Genomic DNA, 18,676 nt, shown 5'->3' on the forward strand with positions numbered 1-18,676 from the left:
ACATTGACCTGTATATACAACCACTCCAGTACCCTGCACATTGAATAAGGTACTAACACTGACCTGTATATACAACCACTCCAGTACCCTGCACATTGAATAAGGTACTAACACTGACCTGTATATACAACCACTCCAGTACCCTGCACATTGAATAAGGTACTAACACTGACCTGTATATACAACCACTCCAGTACCCTGCACATTGAATAAGGTACTACATTGAATAAGGTAACCACTAACCCTGACATTGAATAAGGTACTAACACTGACCTGTATATACAACCACTCCAGTACCCTTGCACATTGAATAAGGTACTAACACTGACCTGTATATACTGTATAACCACTCCAGTACCCTGGACATTGAATAAGGTACTGGTACTGACCTATATATACAACCACTCCAGTACCCCTGAATATTGAATAAGATACTGACTCTGACCTGTATATACAACCACTCCAGTACCCCTGCACATTGAATAAGGTACTAATACTGACCTGTATATACAACCACTCCAGTACCCCTGCACATTGAATAATGTACTAACACTGACCTGTATATACAACCACTCCAGTACCCCTGCACATTGAATAAGGTACTAATACTGACCTGTATATACAACACTTGACATTGAATAATGTACTAACACTGACCTGTATATACAACCACTCCAGTACCCCTGCACATTGAATAAGGTACTAACACTGACCTGTATATACAACCACTCCAGTACCCTGCACATTGAATAAGGTACTAACACTGACCTGTATATACTCCAGTACCCTGGACATTGAATAAGGTACTAACACTGACCTGTATATACTGTATAACCACTCCAGTACCCCTGCACATTGAATAAGGTACTAACACTGACCTGTATATACTGTATAACCACTCCAGTACCCTGGACATTGAATAAGGCACTGACCTGTATATACAACCACTCCAGTATCCTGGACATTGAATAAGGTACTAACACTGACCTGTATGTACTGTATAACCACTCCAGTACCCCTGGACATTGAATAAGGTACTAACACTGACCTGTATATACAACCACTCCAGTACCCTGGACATTGAATAAGGTACTAACACTGACCTGTATATACTGTATAACCACTCCAGTACCCCTGGACATTGAATAAGGTACTGACAAGTGCCTGGAACCTGCGCCGCTTCCTGTGTGAGGAACACTGACCTGTATATACAACCACTCCAGTACCCTGGACATTGAATAAGGTACTAACACTGACCTGTATATACTGTATAACCACTCCAGTACCCTGGACATTGAATAAGGTACTAACACTGACCTGTATATACTGTATAACCACTCCATACCCTGCACATTGAATAAGGTACTAACACTGACCTGTATATACAACCACTCCAGTACCCTGGACATTGAATAAGGTACTAACACTGACCTGTATATACTGTATAACCACTCCAGTACCCTGCACATTGAATAAGGTACTAACACTGACCTGTATATACAACCACTCCAGTACCCCTGAACATTGAATAAGGTACTAACACTGACCTGTATATACAACCACTCCAGTACCCCTGCACATTGAATAAGGTACTAACATTGACCTGTATATACTGTATAACCACTCCAGTACCCTGGACATTGAATAAGGTACTAACACTGACCTGTATATACAACCACTCCAGTACCCCTGCAGATAAATGATAAGGATGTTAAGCAGAAGAGAGGCTAGCTGTGGCATGCAAAGGAGCGCGATGAGACAGATGGGTAAGGGGAGCAGTCTCAGTTGAATGACCACTTGGGAGAGATTTGGACATTGAATAAGGTACTAACATTGACCTGTATATACTGTATAACCACTCCAGTACCCTGCACATTGAATAAGGTACTAACACTGACCTGTATATACAACCACTCCAGTACCCTTGCACATTGAATAAGGTACTAACACTGACCTGTATATACAACCACTCCAGTACCCTTGCACATTGAATAAGGTACTGACTCTGACCTGTATATACAACCACTCCAGTACCCTTGCACATTGAATAAGGTACTAACACTGACCTGTATATACAACCACTCCAGTACCCTTGCACATTGAATAAGGTACTGACTCTGACCTGTATATACAACCACTCCAGTACCCTTGCACATTGAATAAGGTACTAACACTGACCTGTATATACAACCACTCCAGTACCCTTGCACATTGAATAAGGTACTGACTCTGACCTGTATATACAACCACTCCAGTACCCTTGCACATTGAATAAGGTACTAACACTGACCTGTATATACAACCACTCCAGTACCCCTGCACATTGAATAAGGTACTGACTCTGACCTGTATATACTTCCATTCTTGTGTTTCTTTAACTCTCATCGTAGTTCTTGTGTTTTTTATTCATACTGTTGTATCCTGTGTACGTGGTGAATAGACTTTGAAACTAGTTGCTGAACCCAGTTTTTAAGGTTATATTGCCATGGCACAACATATAGTCTAACCTCCAACTTTCCAGTAGCAGAACTCCTTACCGTATTAATAGCTTATATGTTGATACAGCATGACTATGGATAGCAGCCTCTTCTTCCATCATATTTCATGCAGAACAAGACTGATCAGTATCTATGATGTCATCATCATTCTGCCCAGCTGGCAAACCAGCTACTATTTCTGAGGTCATGTTTTCCTGTAGATCTCTGCCTGTCAGCACAATCAATTCCTCATCAGTTCTGTTTTTAGAAGTCCCCTAATATTCATCAGTTATCAATACTGTATAGAATCAGAACACGTGACCCTTCCCTCCCAACCCCCCTCTCCCCCTCCCCTCTCCCTCCACCCTCTCTTCCTCCCCTCCCTCCCTCCCTCCCCCCTCCCTCCCTCCCTCCCTCCCTCCCTCCCTCCCTCTCCCCCTCTCCCTCCCTCCCTCCCTCCCTCCCTCCCTCCCTCCCTCCCCCTCTCTTCCTCCCTCCCTCCCCCCTCTCTTCCTCCCCCCCTCTCTTCCTCCCCTCCCTCCCTCCCTCCCTCCCTCCCCCTCCTCCCCCCCCTCCCTCCATCCCCCTCCCTCCCTCCCTTCCTGCTCTCTTCCTCCCCTATCTCCCTCCCTCCCCCCTCTCTTCCTCCTCTCCCTCCCTCCCCCTCTCCTCTCCCCTCATAAAACATTCATGCCCTGGCTGGCTGGTGTCCAGATGGCCCATGGAGCTCTGCCAGCCAGCTGAGATGGCACGTGGCCCACCACAGGCAGAGGGGGTCGGGGGCAAGGTGGAGCGGGTAGCGGGTACGGAGCTGGGCATGCACAGCAGTTTCCGTGATGTGAGCGTCGCTGCGCTGCCACAGCCGCCTGCTGCCTATGACATTGATGGGGCTGTCGAGGTGGTGGGTGGTTGGGGGCCGACAAAATTTGCTCGCTTTTTGTCAGGGAGCTAAATCGCTTGCACACTGCAGCGGAGGCTAGACACTGCAGAGAGGCTATTCCTGGCCCTGTGTTTTCATTAAACCAACTGAGTGTGATGTGTCACTAGGTTTTCTTGCTCATTAGTCTTGCATACTGCTGGAGTGGAGACGCGGTTTCCATTGCTCTCTCTCTCGCTACACTTTCTAAATTTTGTCTTTAGAAATTAGTCTGGAGACATGGCTCTTGTTAAAAGTGTGGCAGACAGGTCAATAATGGTGTCCCTCAAGTAGGTTGTGTGGAGTTTGAAATATTTGTCAGTAAATCTCTTTTGATTGTGTGACGGCGGGAGAGATATTTAGTGGGCCGCTGGAATGTGGGAAGTTCTTTGGTCTGTGTGTGTGTGTGTGTGTGTGTGTGTGTGTGTGTGTGTGTGTGTGTGTGTGTGTGTGTGTGTGTGTGTGTGTGTGTGTGTGTGTGTGTGTGTGTGTGTGTGTGTGTGTGTGTGTGTGTGTGTGTGTGTGTGTGTGTGTGTGTGTGCGTGTGCGCGTGCGTGCTCGATCATTAAACCCCTGGTCTGTCAGACCAGACACATATGAAGAGTCCCGCTCACACCATTAAACCCTTATAGGCTTGAGCCAAAGTCCAAGGCTCTTGTTCGTTCCTCCTCAGCCTGTCAGACATTTCTCTCCCATTCTTCTCGCCGCGGTTCCTTCCACGTTAGGTGGGTGTGATTGAGTATCTCCCGGACACTTTTGTTCTCTCTCTCTTTCTCTTTCAATTCCATTTCAATTCAATTCAAAGGGCTTTATTGGCATGGGAAACATATGTTTACATTGCCATAGCAAGTCAAATAGATAATATACAAAAGTGAAATAAACAATAAAAAGTGAACAGTAAACATTTCACTCATATAAGTTTCCAAAAGAATAAAGACATTTAAAATGTCATTATGTCAATATACAGTGTTTTAACGATGTGCAATTAGTTACAAAATAGTACACAAGGGAAAATAAATGAACATAAATGTGGGTTTTATATTCAGTGGTGTTTGTTCTTCACTGGTTACCTTTTTCTTGTGACAACAGGTTACAAATCTTGCTGCTGTGATGACACACTGTGGTATTTCACCCAGTAGATATGGGAGTTTATCAACATTTTTGATTTGTTTTAGAATTCTTTGTGGATCTGTGTAATCTGAGGGAAGTATGTGTCTCTAATATGGTCATATATTTGGCAGGAGGTTAGGAAGTGCAGCTCAGTTTCCACCTCATTTTGTGGGCTGTGAGCACTTAGCCTGTCTTCTCTTGAGAACCATGTCTGCCTACAGCGGCCTTTCTCAATAGCAAGGTTATACTCACTGAGTCTGTATGTAACAGTATAACTTTAATCCGTCCCCTCGCCCCAACCCGGGTTCGAACCAGGGACTTTCTGCACACATCAACAACAGTCACCCACGAAGCATCGTTACCCATCACTCCACAAAAGTCAAGGCCCTTGCAGAAGCAAGGGGAACCACTACTTCAAGGTCTCAGAGCGAGTCTGTTACATGTACATAGTCAAAGCTTTCCCTAATTTTGGGTCAGACACCGTGGTCAGGTACCGTGGTCAGGCCACTGTGTACTCTGGTTAGGGCCAAATAGCATTCTAGTTTGCTCTGTTTTTTGGTTAATTATTTTCAATGTGTTAAGTAATTATCTGTTTGTTTTCTCATGATTTTTGTTGGGTCTAATTGTGTAGCTGTCCTGGGGTTCTGTTTGTGTTTGTGAACAGAGCCTCAGGATCAGCTTGATTGGTTGTAGAATTGAACGTCTCTTTTCTGGATTTCTGGACCATTAGCGGTATCGGCCTAATTCTGCTCTGCGTGCATTATTTGTTGTTTTACGTTGTACATGGAGGATATTTCTGCAGAAATCTGTATGTTTGTCCCATTTTGTGAAGTCCTGGTTGGTGAGCGGACCACAGACCTCACAACCATAAAGGGCAATGGGTTCTATAACTGATTCAAGTATTTTTAGCCAGATCATAATTAGTATGTTGAATTTTATGTTCCTTTTGATGGCATAGAAGGCCCTTCTTGCTTTGTGGAAGTTACCTGTGGCGCTGATGTTTAGGCGTAGGTATGTGTAGTGTTTTGTGTGCTGGACCTTTTTTGGAACACCACCATGGGTCTTACTGAGATTTACTGTCAGGCCCATGTCTGAAAGGATCTGTACAGAAGATCTAGGTGCTTCTGTAGGCCCTCCTTGGTTGGGGACAGAAGCACCAGGTCATCAGCAAACAGACATTTGACTTCAGATTCGAGTAGGGTGAGGCCGGGTGCTGCATACTGTTCTACTGCCCTCGCCAATTAGCTGATATATACAGTATGTTGAAGAGGGTGGGGCTTAAGCTGCATCACTCTCTCTCTCTCCCTCTGGGTCCCTGACTGTGTGAAAACACAGAGAAATGAATAGCCATGAACCACTCCTCCCAGTGAGGGTCCCTGTAGGAGACACTCTCCAGTAAATAGCCAATCAGCTGGGACCAGATGGGGCCTCCTACTGGAGAATGCAGGAGTGTGTGTGTGTGTGTGTGTGTGTGTGTGTGTGTGTGTGTGTGTGTGTGTGTGTGTGTGTGTGTGTGTGTGTGTGTGTGTGTGTGTGTGTGTGTGTGTGTGTGTGTGTGTGTGTGTGTGTGTGTGTGTGTGTGTGTGTGTGTGTGTGTGTGTGTGTGTGTCAGTTTTATTATTACAGCACGTTTGCACACATGTACACTCTCACACAGCCTTTCTGTTTAGTGGGAGGGTCCTACCTCTGTGGAATGAAATGCATTTGATGCTTTGAAATGGATAAAGGGTGTCTCTAGAAAGGGAGTGTGTGTGTGTGTGTGTGTGTGTGTGTGTGTGTGTGTGTGTGTGTGTGTGTGTGTGTGTGTGTGTGTGTGTGTGTGTGTGTGTGTGTGTGTGTGTGTGTGTGTGTGTGTGTGTGTGTGTGCGTGCGTGCGTGCGTGCGTGCGTGTGTGTGTGTGTGTGTGTATGCTTTAATTTAAACTGCATTCTTTCTTTGTTCGATGTGAATGAATGAAACAGTGAAGTCATATCCTCTTCAAAGCCAAATACAAAGGACTGCCAGGCTGTCACACAGGAGAACATCTGAGGCTGCATCGTGCCATTCTGCCAGATCAGATCCTAGATCTCTGATAGTTAACTGGACGCTCTGTAATACCGTCTTTATTGGGACAATAATGAGAGTTAAGCAGAGTAATATGATACTTTATGTGTGTGGCCTTGTTGTGTGTACTGTGATGAAACAAACAGTGGGAGCCTGCTTGTTGTGTGTACTGTGGGGAAACAGTGGGAGCCTGCTTGTTGTGTGTACTGTGGGGAAACAAACAGTGGGAGCATGCTTGTTGTGTGTACTGTGGGGAAACAAACAGTGGGAGCCTGCTTGTTGTGTGTACTGTGGGGAAACAAACAGTGGGAGCCTGCTTGTTGTGTGTACCGTGGGGAAACAAACAGTGGGAGCCTGCTTGTTGTGTGCACTGTGGGAAAAACAGTGGGATCCTGCTTGTTGTGTGGACTGTGGGAGGGAAACAGTGGGAGCCTGCTTGTTGTGTGTACTGTGGGGAAACAAACAGTGGGAGCCTGCTTGTTGTGTGCACTGTGGGGAAACAAACAGTGGGAGCCTGCTTGTTGTGTGTACTGTGGGGAAACAGTGGGAGCCTGCTTGTTGTGTGTACTGTGGGGAAACAGTGGGAGCCTGCTTGTTGTGTGTACTGTGGGGAAACAAACAGTGGGAGCCTGCTTATTGTGTGTACTGTGGGGAAACAAACAGTGGGAGCCTGCTTGTTGTGTGTACTGTGGGGAAAGAAACAGTGGGAGCCTGCTTGTTGTGTGTACTGTGGGGAAACAAACAGTGGGAGCCTGCTTGTTGTGTGTACTGTGGGGAAACAAACAGTGGGAGCCTGCTTGTTGTGTGTACTGTGGGGAAAGAAACAGTGGGAGCCTGCTTGTTGTGTGTACTGTGGGGAAACAAACAGTGGGAGCCTGCTTGTTGTGTGTACTGTGGGGAAACAAACAGTGGGAGCCTGCTTGTTGTGTGTACTGTGGGGAAACAAACAGTGGGAGCCTGCTTGTTGTGTGTACTGTGGGGAAACAGTGGGAACCTGCCTGTTGTGTGTACTGTGATGAAACAAACAGTGGGAGCCTGCTTGTTTTGTGTACTGTGGGGAAACAAACAGTGGGAGCCTGCTTGTTGCTGTCTAACACATCTGCCAGAAACAGGAGCAGAATCACTGACAATGGCTTATTAACTAGTAATTGTGCTTCTTGCACGTTAATATTGATCTTGTTAAATTTGTATGATTAATTCAATTCTGCAGGGTTAAACACTACAGAATGTTGACTACTTACATATTCAAATTGTTGTTGTTGTTGCAGAATTCACTGAATAGCCTATTGACTAGTGCTATAAAATGTCGAATGACAGCGTATATTTTCTTTCACATTAATGGCTGAATAGTACTCTGAAAGCTCTCTACAGTACAGCTTGAATCTGTGGCAGGTTGTCTTTGCCCAACCTCGTAGAGTAGGACAGCCCTTCTCAACACAGTTTTATTCATTAGGCTCTGGGTTGTATTCATTAGGTTCCAAATGTAATAAAACTGACTGAAACAGGGTGGAACTATCTGAACTTGTCCTAGTTTTTGTTTTCAGTTCCAAAATGTTTTACTACAGTGTGCTGTAATGAATACGACCCAGCAGTAACCTACAGTATATCCTGGTTGGTTACTGTTGAATAGATACCTCTGTAATCTCTGTTGCCATTTATCTATAAAGACTCTGTAATGCAGCTATAAACAGATGCTGCTGAATGGCCTCGCCTTCTAGAGATACCAGGGCCTATCCCTTTGATATCTACCGATATTTCTTGATATCAAGGTTATTATAGTTTTGTGATTTTTCTATACATTTTATTTCTATTCGTTGACATTTTATTATAAATTCAGTTTAGTGTCAGTTGGTTTTCAGACCTGATTTACTCATTTTTATTTGTAGTTTGAGTTTTATAAAATCATTTTTATATTATTTTGTTTTAGTTGTAGTGTTAGGGACAGAAAGTAGCCTTACGCGTGGGAGGCTAGGAGACGTTTATGTGTTGTCGGGCTATAGTTTTTTAGGATATCACTTCTTGCCACTGGGGGGGCAGTAATACATAAAGTGATGGGTCAGGTCATAGGTTTGATTATGTTTAAATTATAAATCAATCTTAATGTGACTTGGATTTAAAGGATAATCGTCGGTGTCAAACTCGACCGGATCTAAAATAGCTCGATAGCCTTGACTCTGTTCGCCCTGTTACGATGAGTAGGATCTTCTCCTCTGTCCCCTCCGTCCAATCTGCAGTGAATGATCTTTCCGGTCTGTGCTAAATCCTGATGGAGGGTGAGAAACACACGCTGTGCCTAGTTTGAAGGGGATGCTGATATGCCCATGAACAAAGCAGTCAGTCCTTTCTTGCGCCATCTGTCTAGACACAGGGTTATTTTTTATGCCTCTTTCAGAATCTCCTTAACTTTCTGGGTTTATGTATCCATTTGCAAAGCAATAAACCCGTTTACTCTAGCAGCGCCAGGAGTTTTACATTTGGTGTTTGGTAGGATTTTCTGAAGGCTGGCTCATCGCAGACTGGATGATTCAATTAACCAGTGCTTCTTCTCTTTTTAAACGGATTTGAATTGGGTTGCCATGTTTCTGCTATTTTATGCAAACTGCTAAAGTTGGTTGTCCTGACGTTGCAGCTCCTAGTATCTGGCGGCTGTCTCACCTTGTCTTTATCCTCAAATAGTTTGTATGATTCTTTAAGGTTGGTTGGTTTTCCCTTTATTCCTGTTCCACACTACAATACATGGTCCTTTCCAGCGATGTGCTCAGAACAATCCCATACAGGGACTCTCACCTCTTGCTGCCGCCATTGTTCACGCCTATCTGATGTGTTCGCTGTTCGCTAGTTTTACATTTTAGCAGACACTGTCTTGCTCAAGGGTATATCAACAGATTTTTCACCTTTTTTGGCTTGGGGATTCAAACTAGCGACCTTTCAGTTAGTGGCCCAATGATCTTAACCACTAGGCTCCCTGCCTCCCTGGTGATAGTGAAGCACCAGCTAGGTCTATTTGAAACATCCCCATCTACTGGCAGCATTTACCCACCAGATTCAGGAGCTTGAAAGCCGTTAGATATTTGCCCAGTTTAGAACGAAAAAAAAACCTGAAACTTAACATAATTTCGGAAGTTTTTATTTGATTTCACATCGAACAAAAATATAAACGCAACATGCAACGATTTCAACGATTTTACTGAGTTACAGTTCATATAAGGAAGTCAGTCAATTGAAATAAATAAATTAGGCCATAATCTGGATTTCACATGACTGGGCTGCGGTGCAACCTGGGAGAGCATAGGCCCTCCCACTTGGCAGTCAGGCCCACCCACTTGGCAGTCAGGCCCACCCACTGGGGAGCCAGGCCCAGCCAATCATAGTTTTTCCCACAAAAGGGCTTTATTACGGACAGAAATACTCCTCATTGTCTTGGCAAAGAAGAAATGCCCACTAACAGGGATGTAAACAAATTTGTGTTCAAAATTTGAGAGAAATTAGCTTTTTGTGCGTATGGAACATTTCTGGGATCTTTAATTTCAGCTCATAAAACCTGGGACCACTTTACATGTAGCGTTTTATATGTTTGTTCAATGTAGTCAGTTTTGCAGTCATATAATAGTTTCAGTATAGTTTAAGTTTTTCAAGTATTTTTCTTAATTATTTTATTTCAGTTTCATTAAATAGATTTTCCAATTTTAGTTTTTATTTTAATTTCAGTTTCGTCTACTCTTTCAGTTTCGTCTACTATAATAACCTTGCTTGATATTATATCTCTTGATATCGTTTGATATCTCTTTATATCGTTTGATATCTTTTACTCAACTTCTGATCAATCACTTTAATAAAAATGAAACAGGAAATTTGAATGTTCGTTGAGAGAGAGAACCTAATGTATCATGAATCCTTATAGTGTTTATCAGTGGATCAGTTTGCATTGGTAATACACATCTATAACTGGACTCATCATAAGCAATGAGATAAATGGTAGAATTCAATGAATTACTTGATGAAAAAGACACCTAAGTCGACTCCTAATGAAGAGAAACATGATCATCTATACACTACTGACTAGACTGAACAGGTGGACAGATACTAATTATATTATAATGAACAGAGACTTAATAGGATGTTTTGATGTTGTGGTTACCGCATCTATGATGCAGTATGATTAGTGATTGATGTTTCCATTTCTCTGATGCAGTATGATTACTGATTGATGTTTCCATTTCTCTGATGCAGTATGATTACTGATTGATGTTTCCATTTCTCTGATGCAGTATGATTACTGATTGATGTTTCCATTTCCATGATGCAGTATGATTACTGATTGATGTTTCCATTTCCATGATGCAGTATGATTACTGATTGATGTTTCCATTTCTCTGATGCAGTATGATTACTGATTGATGTTTCCATTTCTCTGATGCAGTATGATTACTGATTGATGTTTCCATTTCCATGATGCAGTATGATTACTGATTGATGTTTCCATTTCCATGATGCAGTATGATTACTGATTGATGTTTCCATTTCTATGATGCAGTATGATTACTGATTGATGTTTCTGTTTCTCTGATGCAGTATGATTACTGATTGATGTTTCCACCTCTCTGATGCAGTATGATTACTGATTGATGTTTCCACCTCTCTGATGCAGTATTAATACTGATTGATTGTTTCCACCTCTCTAATGCAGAATGAATACTGATTGATGTTTATGTTTCTCTGATGCAGTATGATTACTGATTCATATTTCCACCCCTTTGGTATGTCTGGCACTGGTCAGAGAAAGTAGGGAGGAGGGGATCAGAACCTGGCCTCCTTCTTCATCTGGCTCTACCCCATCCCTCACTCCTCTCAGTGGGCAGTGCCAACACACACAGGTGTGCCCTCTGGCATGGTGGGCATGCTGTGCCAAAAGAGCTGGTAATGGAAGCAGAGAAACAAGGCAATAGACACACATGAATGCATGATGCATGCACACAAGCTGGGCACACACAGTCAATGTCAACCACTTCTCTATAGACACACAATCTTAGATTACGCATGAGTGTTAATCGGACAAGACACACACACATGTATTAATGTGCATGTGTGTGTGTGTGTGTGTGTGTGTGTGTGTGTGTGTGTGTGTGTGTGTGTGTGTGTGTGTGTGTGTGTGTGTGTGTGTGTGTGTGTGTGTGTGTGTGTGTGTGTGTGTGTGTGTGTGTGTGTGTGTGTGTGTGTGTGTGTGTGTGTGTGTGTGTGTGTGTGTGTGTGTGTGTGCCAGGCATGCACACGTTGGCACAAAAGAGGGTTGGGTTGGTTAATCTGTGCACCATATAATCTATTTGCACACTTGTGACCCCCTCTTTACTTGGTGTTAGCATTAAGCTAATGTAGAGTGCATGGGACCCAGTCACCTACAGAGTCGTGTGCCTTCATTGTACTGTATAGCTGACATACATATCCCTTTATAGGTTTATAAGCTTTATTGTACTGTATAGCGGGCATACATATTGATTTTCAAGCTGATTTAAGTCAAAACTGTGACTAGGCCACTCAGGAACATTTCATGTCTTCTTAGTAAGCAACTCCAGTGTATATTTGACCTTGTGTTTTAGGTTATTGTCCTGCTGAATGATGAATTTCTCTCTCAGTGTGTGTTGGAAAGCAGGTTTTTGTTAAGATTAAATGAGTGAAGAGGTGTGGAGTCAGGCGCAGAGAGCAAAGGATGTGGAAAAAACAACACGCTTTAATGTCCTGGAAACATAACATGAACAAAAGTGGAAACGCAAATGAACAGAAATATAAACGGACAGCGTGAAACCCAAAATGCCAACAAAAATATACTCAAACAAGGAAGCAGGAGAACAGCAGGTGCTACCAATTAGACAAAACTAAACGAACACAGAACAACGGATCGGCGATAGCTAGTAGACCGGCGACGACGACCTCCGAGCGCCACCCGAACAAGAAGGGGAGTCACCTTCTGTAATATTCGTGACAGTTTTCCTCTAGGATGTTGCCTGTGCTTAGATCTATTCCGTTTCTTTTTATCCTAAAAACTCCCTAGTCCTTGCCGATGACAAGTATACCCATAACATGATGCAGCCACCATCATGCTGCATCTTGTTATGGGTGTGAGTGGTATTCAGTGATGTGTTGTTTTGGATTTGCTCCAAACACTTTGTATTCAGGACATAAAGTTATTTTTTTTGCCATATTTTTTGCAGTTTTACTTTAGTACCTTATTGTAAACAGGATGCATTTAAAAAAAATGTATTCTGTACAGGCTTCCATCTTTTCACACTGTCATTTAGGTTAGTATTGTGGAGTAACTACAATGTTGATCCATCCCCAGTTTTCTCCCTTCACAGCCATTAAACTCTGTAACTGTTTTAAAGTCACTATTAACCTCATGGTGAAATCCATAAATGGTTTCCTTCCTCTCCGGCAACTGAGTTAGGAAGGATGCTTGTATCTTCGTATGGGTGTATTGAAACACAATACAACGTGTAATTGATAACTGCACCATGCTCAAAGGGATATTCAATGTCTGCTTTTTTTGACCCATCCACCAATAGGTGCCCTTCTTTGCGAGGCATTGGAAACCTCCCTGGTCTATGTGGTTTAAGCTGATGGACCTTACAGATAATTGTGTGTGTGGGGTACAGAGATGAGGTAGTCATTAGAAAATCATGTTAAACACTATTTTTGCAACTTATTATGTGACTTGTTAAGTTTACTCCTGAACTTATATAGGCTTGCCATAACAATTTGTTTTGTAAATAAAAAAATTGGTAAAAATGTCTATAAACAAATTTCCACTTTGACATGATGGTGTATTGTGTGTAGGCCAGAGACAAAACATCTCAATGTAATCCATTTCTAATTCAGGCTGTAAAAACAACATGTGGATGTGAATACAATGCTCTCTATCCCTTCATAGGTTTATAAGCGGCCATACGGCACAGTTTTATTCATCAGCAAAGGGGGGGTGAGTTATTAGTTATGGCTAACATCTGTCCCCAGCATGGTCACCTCACATGGCCCTCTCTGGGAGCTGTCACTGGTGGTGATGCATTGGGAGGGAGGAGGAAGAGGAGGAGAGAGGAGGAGGTGGAGGAGAGAGGAGGAGGAGGAGAGAGGAGGGGGGGAGAAGGTGTCTGGAGCGGAGTTACCAGACTGAACCAGGAATAGGCTGGAATCACACGCTTGAACGATGGGATTTGGAAGTGATGAACAGAAATATAGGAGAGGGGGTGTAGGGGTGGAGGGTGTAAGAGAGAGCAGAGGGAGAGAGTGTGAGGGGAAAGGAAAGAGAGACAATGAGAGGAGATGAGTTGTTGAGAGAGAGAGAGAGAGAGAGAGAGAGAGAGAGAGAGAGAGAGAGAGAGAGAGAGAGAGAGAGAGAGAGAGAGATAAAGAGCTCTCCTTTCATCTCTTCTTCTCTGTTTCTTACTCATATTTTTCTCTTCCGTCTTGTTTTGTCATAGATCTCCATATCATCAATGTGTGAGGGAGGGGTGAATTAGAGAAGGAGGGGGCTCTCCTCTATGTTAATGTGATGCTGTTTCAAGTGGTGCCTCCTGGTCATAACCCAAGGCCATCATTAAGACATAGAGAATCTGTGTTTTCAAAGGCACCAATAAAGCCTAGATTGTATTTAGGGAGGGGTTGGGGCACACACATATTTAAGATACAGAATAGATGCTCTCTAGAACCAAGAAAGGTTCTTTGGCTGTCTCCGTAAGAAAACCCTTTGTAGAACCCTTTTTGGTGGCAGGTAGAACCCTTTTTGGTTCTCCGTAGAAACCCTTTCCTCAGCAAACGAAAAGGGTTCTACCTGGAACCAAAAAGTGTTCTCCTATGGCGAAGGTTCGACAGAACCCTTCTGGAACCCTTTGTTTTCAAAGTACTGTATACTCTTAGAAAAAAGACAGCAATGGACGACTGGGTTTTATTTTGAAAAGGGAGAAGGATAAGGTTGTAATGCTGAAAGTTGGTTGTTATAGTGGCTCTGATTTATGAGTCATTTTAAAAGCATTGTTGCTTGATAAAATCAGTTAAATAAAGCCATTTACATGGCTTTGTTGATCCTACTTAATGTTGTTCTCCACTAGTTTCACCACATAGGTCCCCACCTCGATTTGAAAAATAATCCAGAAACCAATTGAGCACTGGTACACTTTACTGGTGTAGTGACTGGGAGAAATCTGGTTTGCCAGCACACACTCTTCAGATAAACATTGGTGGCAGCTGCTGCCATGGCAACACCATTGTGGTTTTTCCCCCTCCCTCCCACCCTGCTCCTCACTCTCCTGCCCCCCCTTCCTCTCTCTCGACTCTACCACGCCCCCCGTCCCTGGCTGGTCGCTACAGAAAACCGAGGGAGGTTGGGTAGAGAGGGCTCTGCTGGTTGAGAAGAGCTGAAGAGTGCCACTTCAGTGGTTTTCACTGGAGGAAAAAAGAGACAGAAAGAAAAAGAGGAAAAGAAAGTGAGTGAGTGTGGTTGGATTGGTGGAAGAGGATGAGCGAGGACTCTCAGTCCCACTACCGGATGGAGGCTGGGGATAGGCTCAACGGGCTTGGCCAGAGGAGGAAGAGACCCAAAAAGGTAAAATTAAGATGGACAACATGAGCTGGCTGACACACCTCTGACCTGGTTAGCCTGTTAGTATTAGTGGTGGATTAGCCCTGGAGCTCCAGAGGCTGAAGGGTCCAGGGGGAGTTTGAGGTCTGTGAAGCTGGCTCTGGAACTCTGTTTGAGGGCAGCAGCTACTGCTTGCAGCTCCTGTCCCTGTGGCTGGGTAGTTGGCTGGTGGAAGCTCAGCGCTACTTGGATGCTGGTGTGGAGCGCTCACCGCTCTGAGGAGGCTGCAGGTGTAGTTAGGAGTGTGTGAGTGTTTGTGTGTTGGGGCTTAGTTGTTTTGGATATTGGAAAAGCATCATTGGTGGGCTTGATTTGTGATGATGGGTGTGTGGATGATCTTTACAGAATAAAAGCTGTTGGAGAAGTGCTGGTAAGGGTTTTCTCTTCATTTTCTGTCGCTCTCTCGCTCTCTCGCTCTCTCTCTCTCTCACTCTCCCTCTCTCTCTCTCTTTCGCTCTCTTTCTCTCTAGTGTGTTTTTGTTGCTGTGCACACCTTTGTTAGGGTGGAGGCTACTGTCACAAACTGACAAGGGTGGGTCCCTGGTCTTTGTGTGTGTGTACAGTAAGTGCAAGTGTGTGTGTTTGACTGAGATCATCTAGATATTATTTTGCTTCCATAAGAACCTGCTTCCAAGTGTTCCTCTTTTAAAATAATGATAATAATATAAATTATAATATAATAATACATATAATATAATAATAATATGATATAATAAATAATAAAATATAATAATACATATAATAATAATATAATAATAATAGAATAATAAAATATAATAATACATATAATAATACATATAATAATAATAGAATAATAAAATATAATAATACATATAATAATACATATAATAATAATATAATAATACATATAATATAATAATAATATGATATAATAAATAATAAAATATAATAATACATATAATAATAATATAATAATAATATAATAATACATATAATAATACATATAATAATACATATAATAATAATATAATAATACATATAATAATACATATAATAATACATATAATAATACATATAATAATACATATAATAATAATATAATAATAATATGATATAATAAATAATAAAATATAATAATACATATAATAATACATATAATAATAATATGATATAATAAATAATAAAATATAATAATACATATAATAATAATATAATAATACATAGAATAATACATATAATAATAATATAATAATACATAGAATAATACATATAATAATAATATAATAATAATATGATATAATAAATAATAAAATATAATAATACATATAATAATACATATAATAATAATATGATATAATAAATAATAAAATATAATAATACATATAATAATAATAGAATAATACATATAATAATACATATAATAATACATAGAATAATACATATAATAATACATATAATAATACATATAATAATACATATAATAATACATATAATAATACATATAATAATACATATAATAATAATATAATAATACATATAATAATAATATAATAATACATATAATAATAATAGAATAATAAAATATAATAATACATATAATAATACATATAATAATACATATAATAATAATAGAATAATAATAGAATAATAATAGAATAATACATATAATAATAATAGAATAATAATATAATAATACATATAATAATAATAGAATAATACATATAATAATAATAGAATAATAATAGAATAATACATATAATAATAATAGAATAATACATATAATAATAATAGAATAATAATAGAATAATACATATAATAATAATAGAATAATACATATAATAATAATAGAATAATAAAATATAATAATACATATAATAATACATATAATAATACATATAATAATACATATAATAATAATAGAATAATACATATAATAATAATATAATAATACATAGAATAATACATATAATAATAATATAATAATACATATAATAATACATATAATAATAATAGAATAATACATATAATAATACATATAATAATAATAGAATAATACATATAATAATAATAGAATAATAATAGAATAATACATATAATAATAATAGAATAATACATATAATAATAATAGAATAATAAAATATAATAATACATATAATAATACATATAATAATACATATAATAATACATATAATAATAATAGAATAATACATATAATAATAATATAATAATACATAGAATAATACATATAATAATAATATAATAATACATAGAATAATACATATAATAATAATATAATAATAATATGATATAATAAATAATAAAATATAATAATACATATAATAATACATATAATAATAATATGATATAATAAATAATAAAATATAATAATACATATAATAATAATATAATAATACATATAATAATACATAGAATAATACATATAATAATACATATAATAATACATATAATAATAATATAATAATAATATGATATAATAAATAATAAAATATAATAATACATATAATAATAATAGAATAATAAAATATAATAATACATATAATAATACATATAATAATAATAGAATAATAAAATATAATAATACATATAATAATACATATAATAATACATATAATAATAATAGAATAATACATATAATAATACATATAATAATACATATAATAATAATAGAATAATACATATAATAATACATATAATAATAATAGAATAATACATATAATAATAATAGAATAATAATAGAATAATACATATAATAATAATAGAATAATAATAGAATAATACATATAATAATAATAGAATAATACATATAATAATAATAGAATAATAAAATATAATAATACATATAATAATACATATAATAATACATATAATAATACATATAATAATACATATAATAATACATATAATAATACATATAATAATACATATAATAATACATATAATAATAATAGAATAATACATATAATAATAATAGAATAATAATAGAATAATACATATAATAATACATATAATAATAATAGAATAATACATATAATAATACATATAATAATACATATAATAATAATAGAATAATACATATAATAATACATATAATAATAATAGAATAATACATATAATAATAATAGAATAATAATAGAATAATACATATAATAATAGAATAATAATAGAATAATACATATAATAATAATAGAATAATACATATAATAATAATAGAATAATAAAATATAATAATACATATAATAATACATATAATAATACATATAATAATACATAGAATAATACATAGAATAATACATATAATAATACATATAATAATACATATAATAATACATATAATAATAATAGAATAATACATATAATAATAATAGAATAATACATATAATAATAATAGAATAATAAAATATAATAATACATATAATAATACATATAATAATACATATAATAATACATATAATAATAATAGAATAATACATATAATAATAATATAATAATACATAGAATAATACATATAATAATAATATAATA

The 18,676-nt window shown here is 38.1% G+C and overlaps 1 protein-coding gene across 2 annotated transcripts in view; it reads left to right on the forward strand.

The window, feature by feature from the left end:
* Positions 1-18,676, forward strand: part of LOC124014455 (ankyrin-2-like) — a 296,971-nt gene that overhangs the window by 73,052 nt on the left and 205,243 nt on the right. The window contains exon 1 of one of the 2 annotated variants that reach the window (XM_046329456.1): positions 14,916-15,136. The exons of the other annotated variant lie outside the window; for it this stretch is intronic. Coding sequence (XP_046185412.1) covers positions 15,050-15,136 — 87 coding nt within the window. The 5' untranslated portion in view covers positions 14,916-15,049. Of the gene's footprint in view, positions 1-14,915; positions 15,137-18,676 lie in introns of those variants that run through there. 2 annotated transcript variants of the gene reach the window in all.

The sequence above is a fragment of the Oncorhynchus gorbuscha genome, linkage group LG25 (genome assembly GCF_021184085.1).
Source record: "Oncorhynchus gorbuscha isolate QuinsamMale2020 ecotype Even-year linkage group LG25, OgorEven_v1.0, whole genome shotgun sequence".
NCBI lineage: Eukaryota > Metazoa > Chordata > Actinopteri > Salmoniformes > Salmonidae > Oncorhynchus > Oncorhynchus gorbuscha.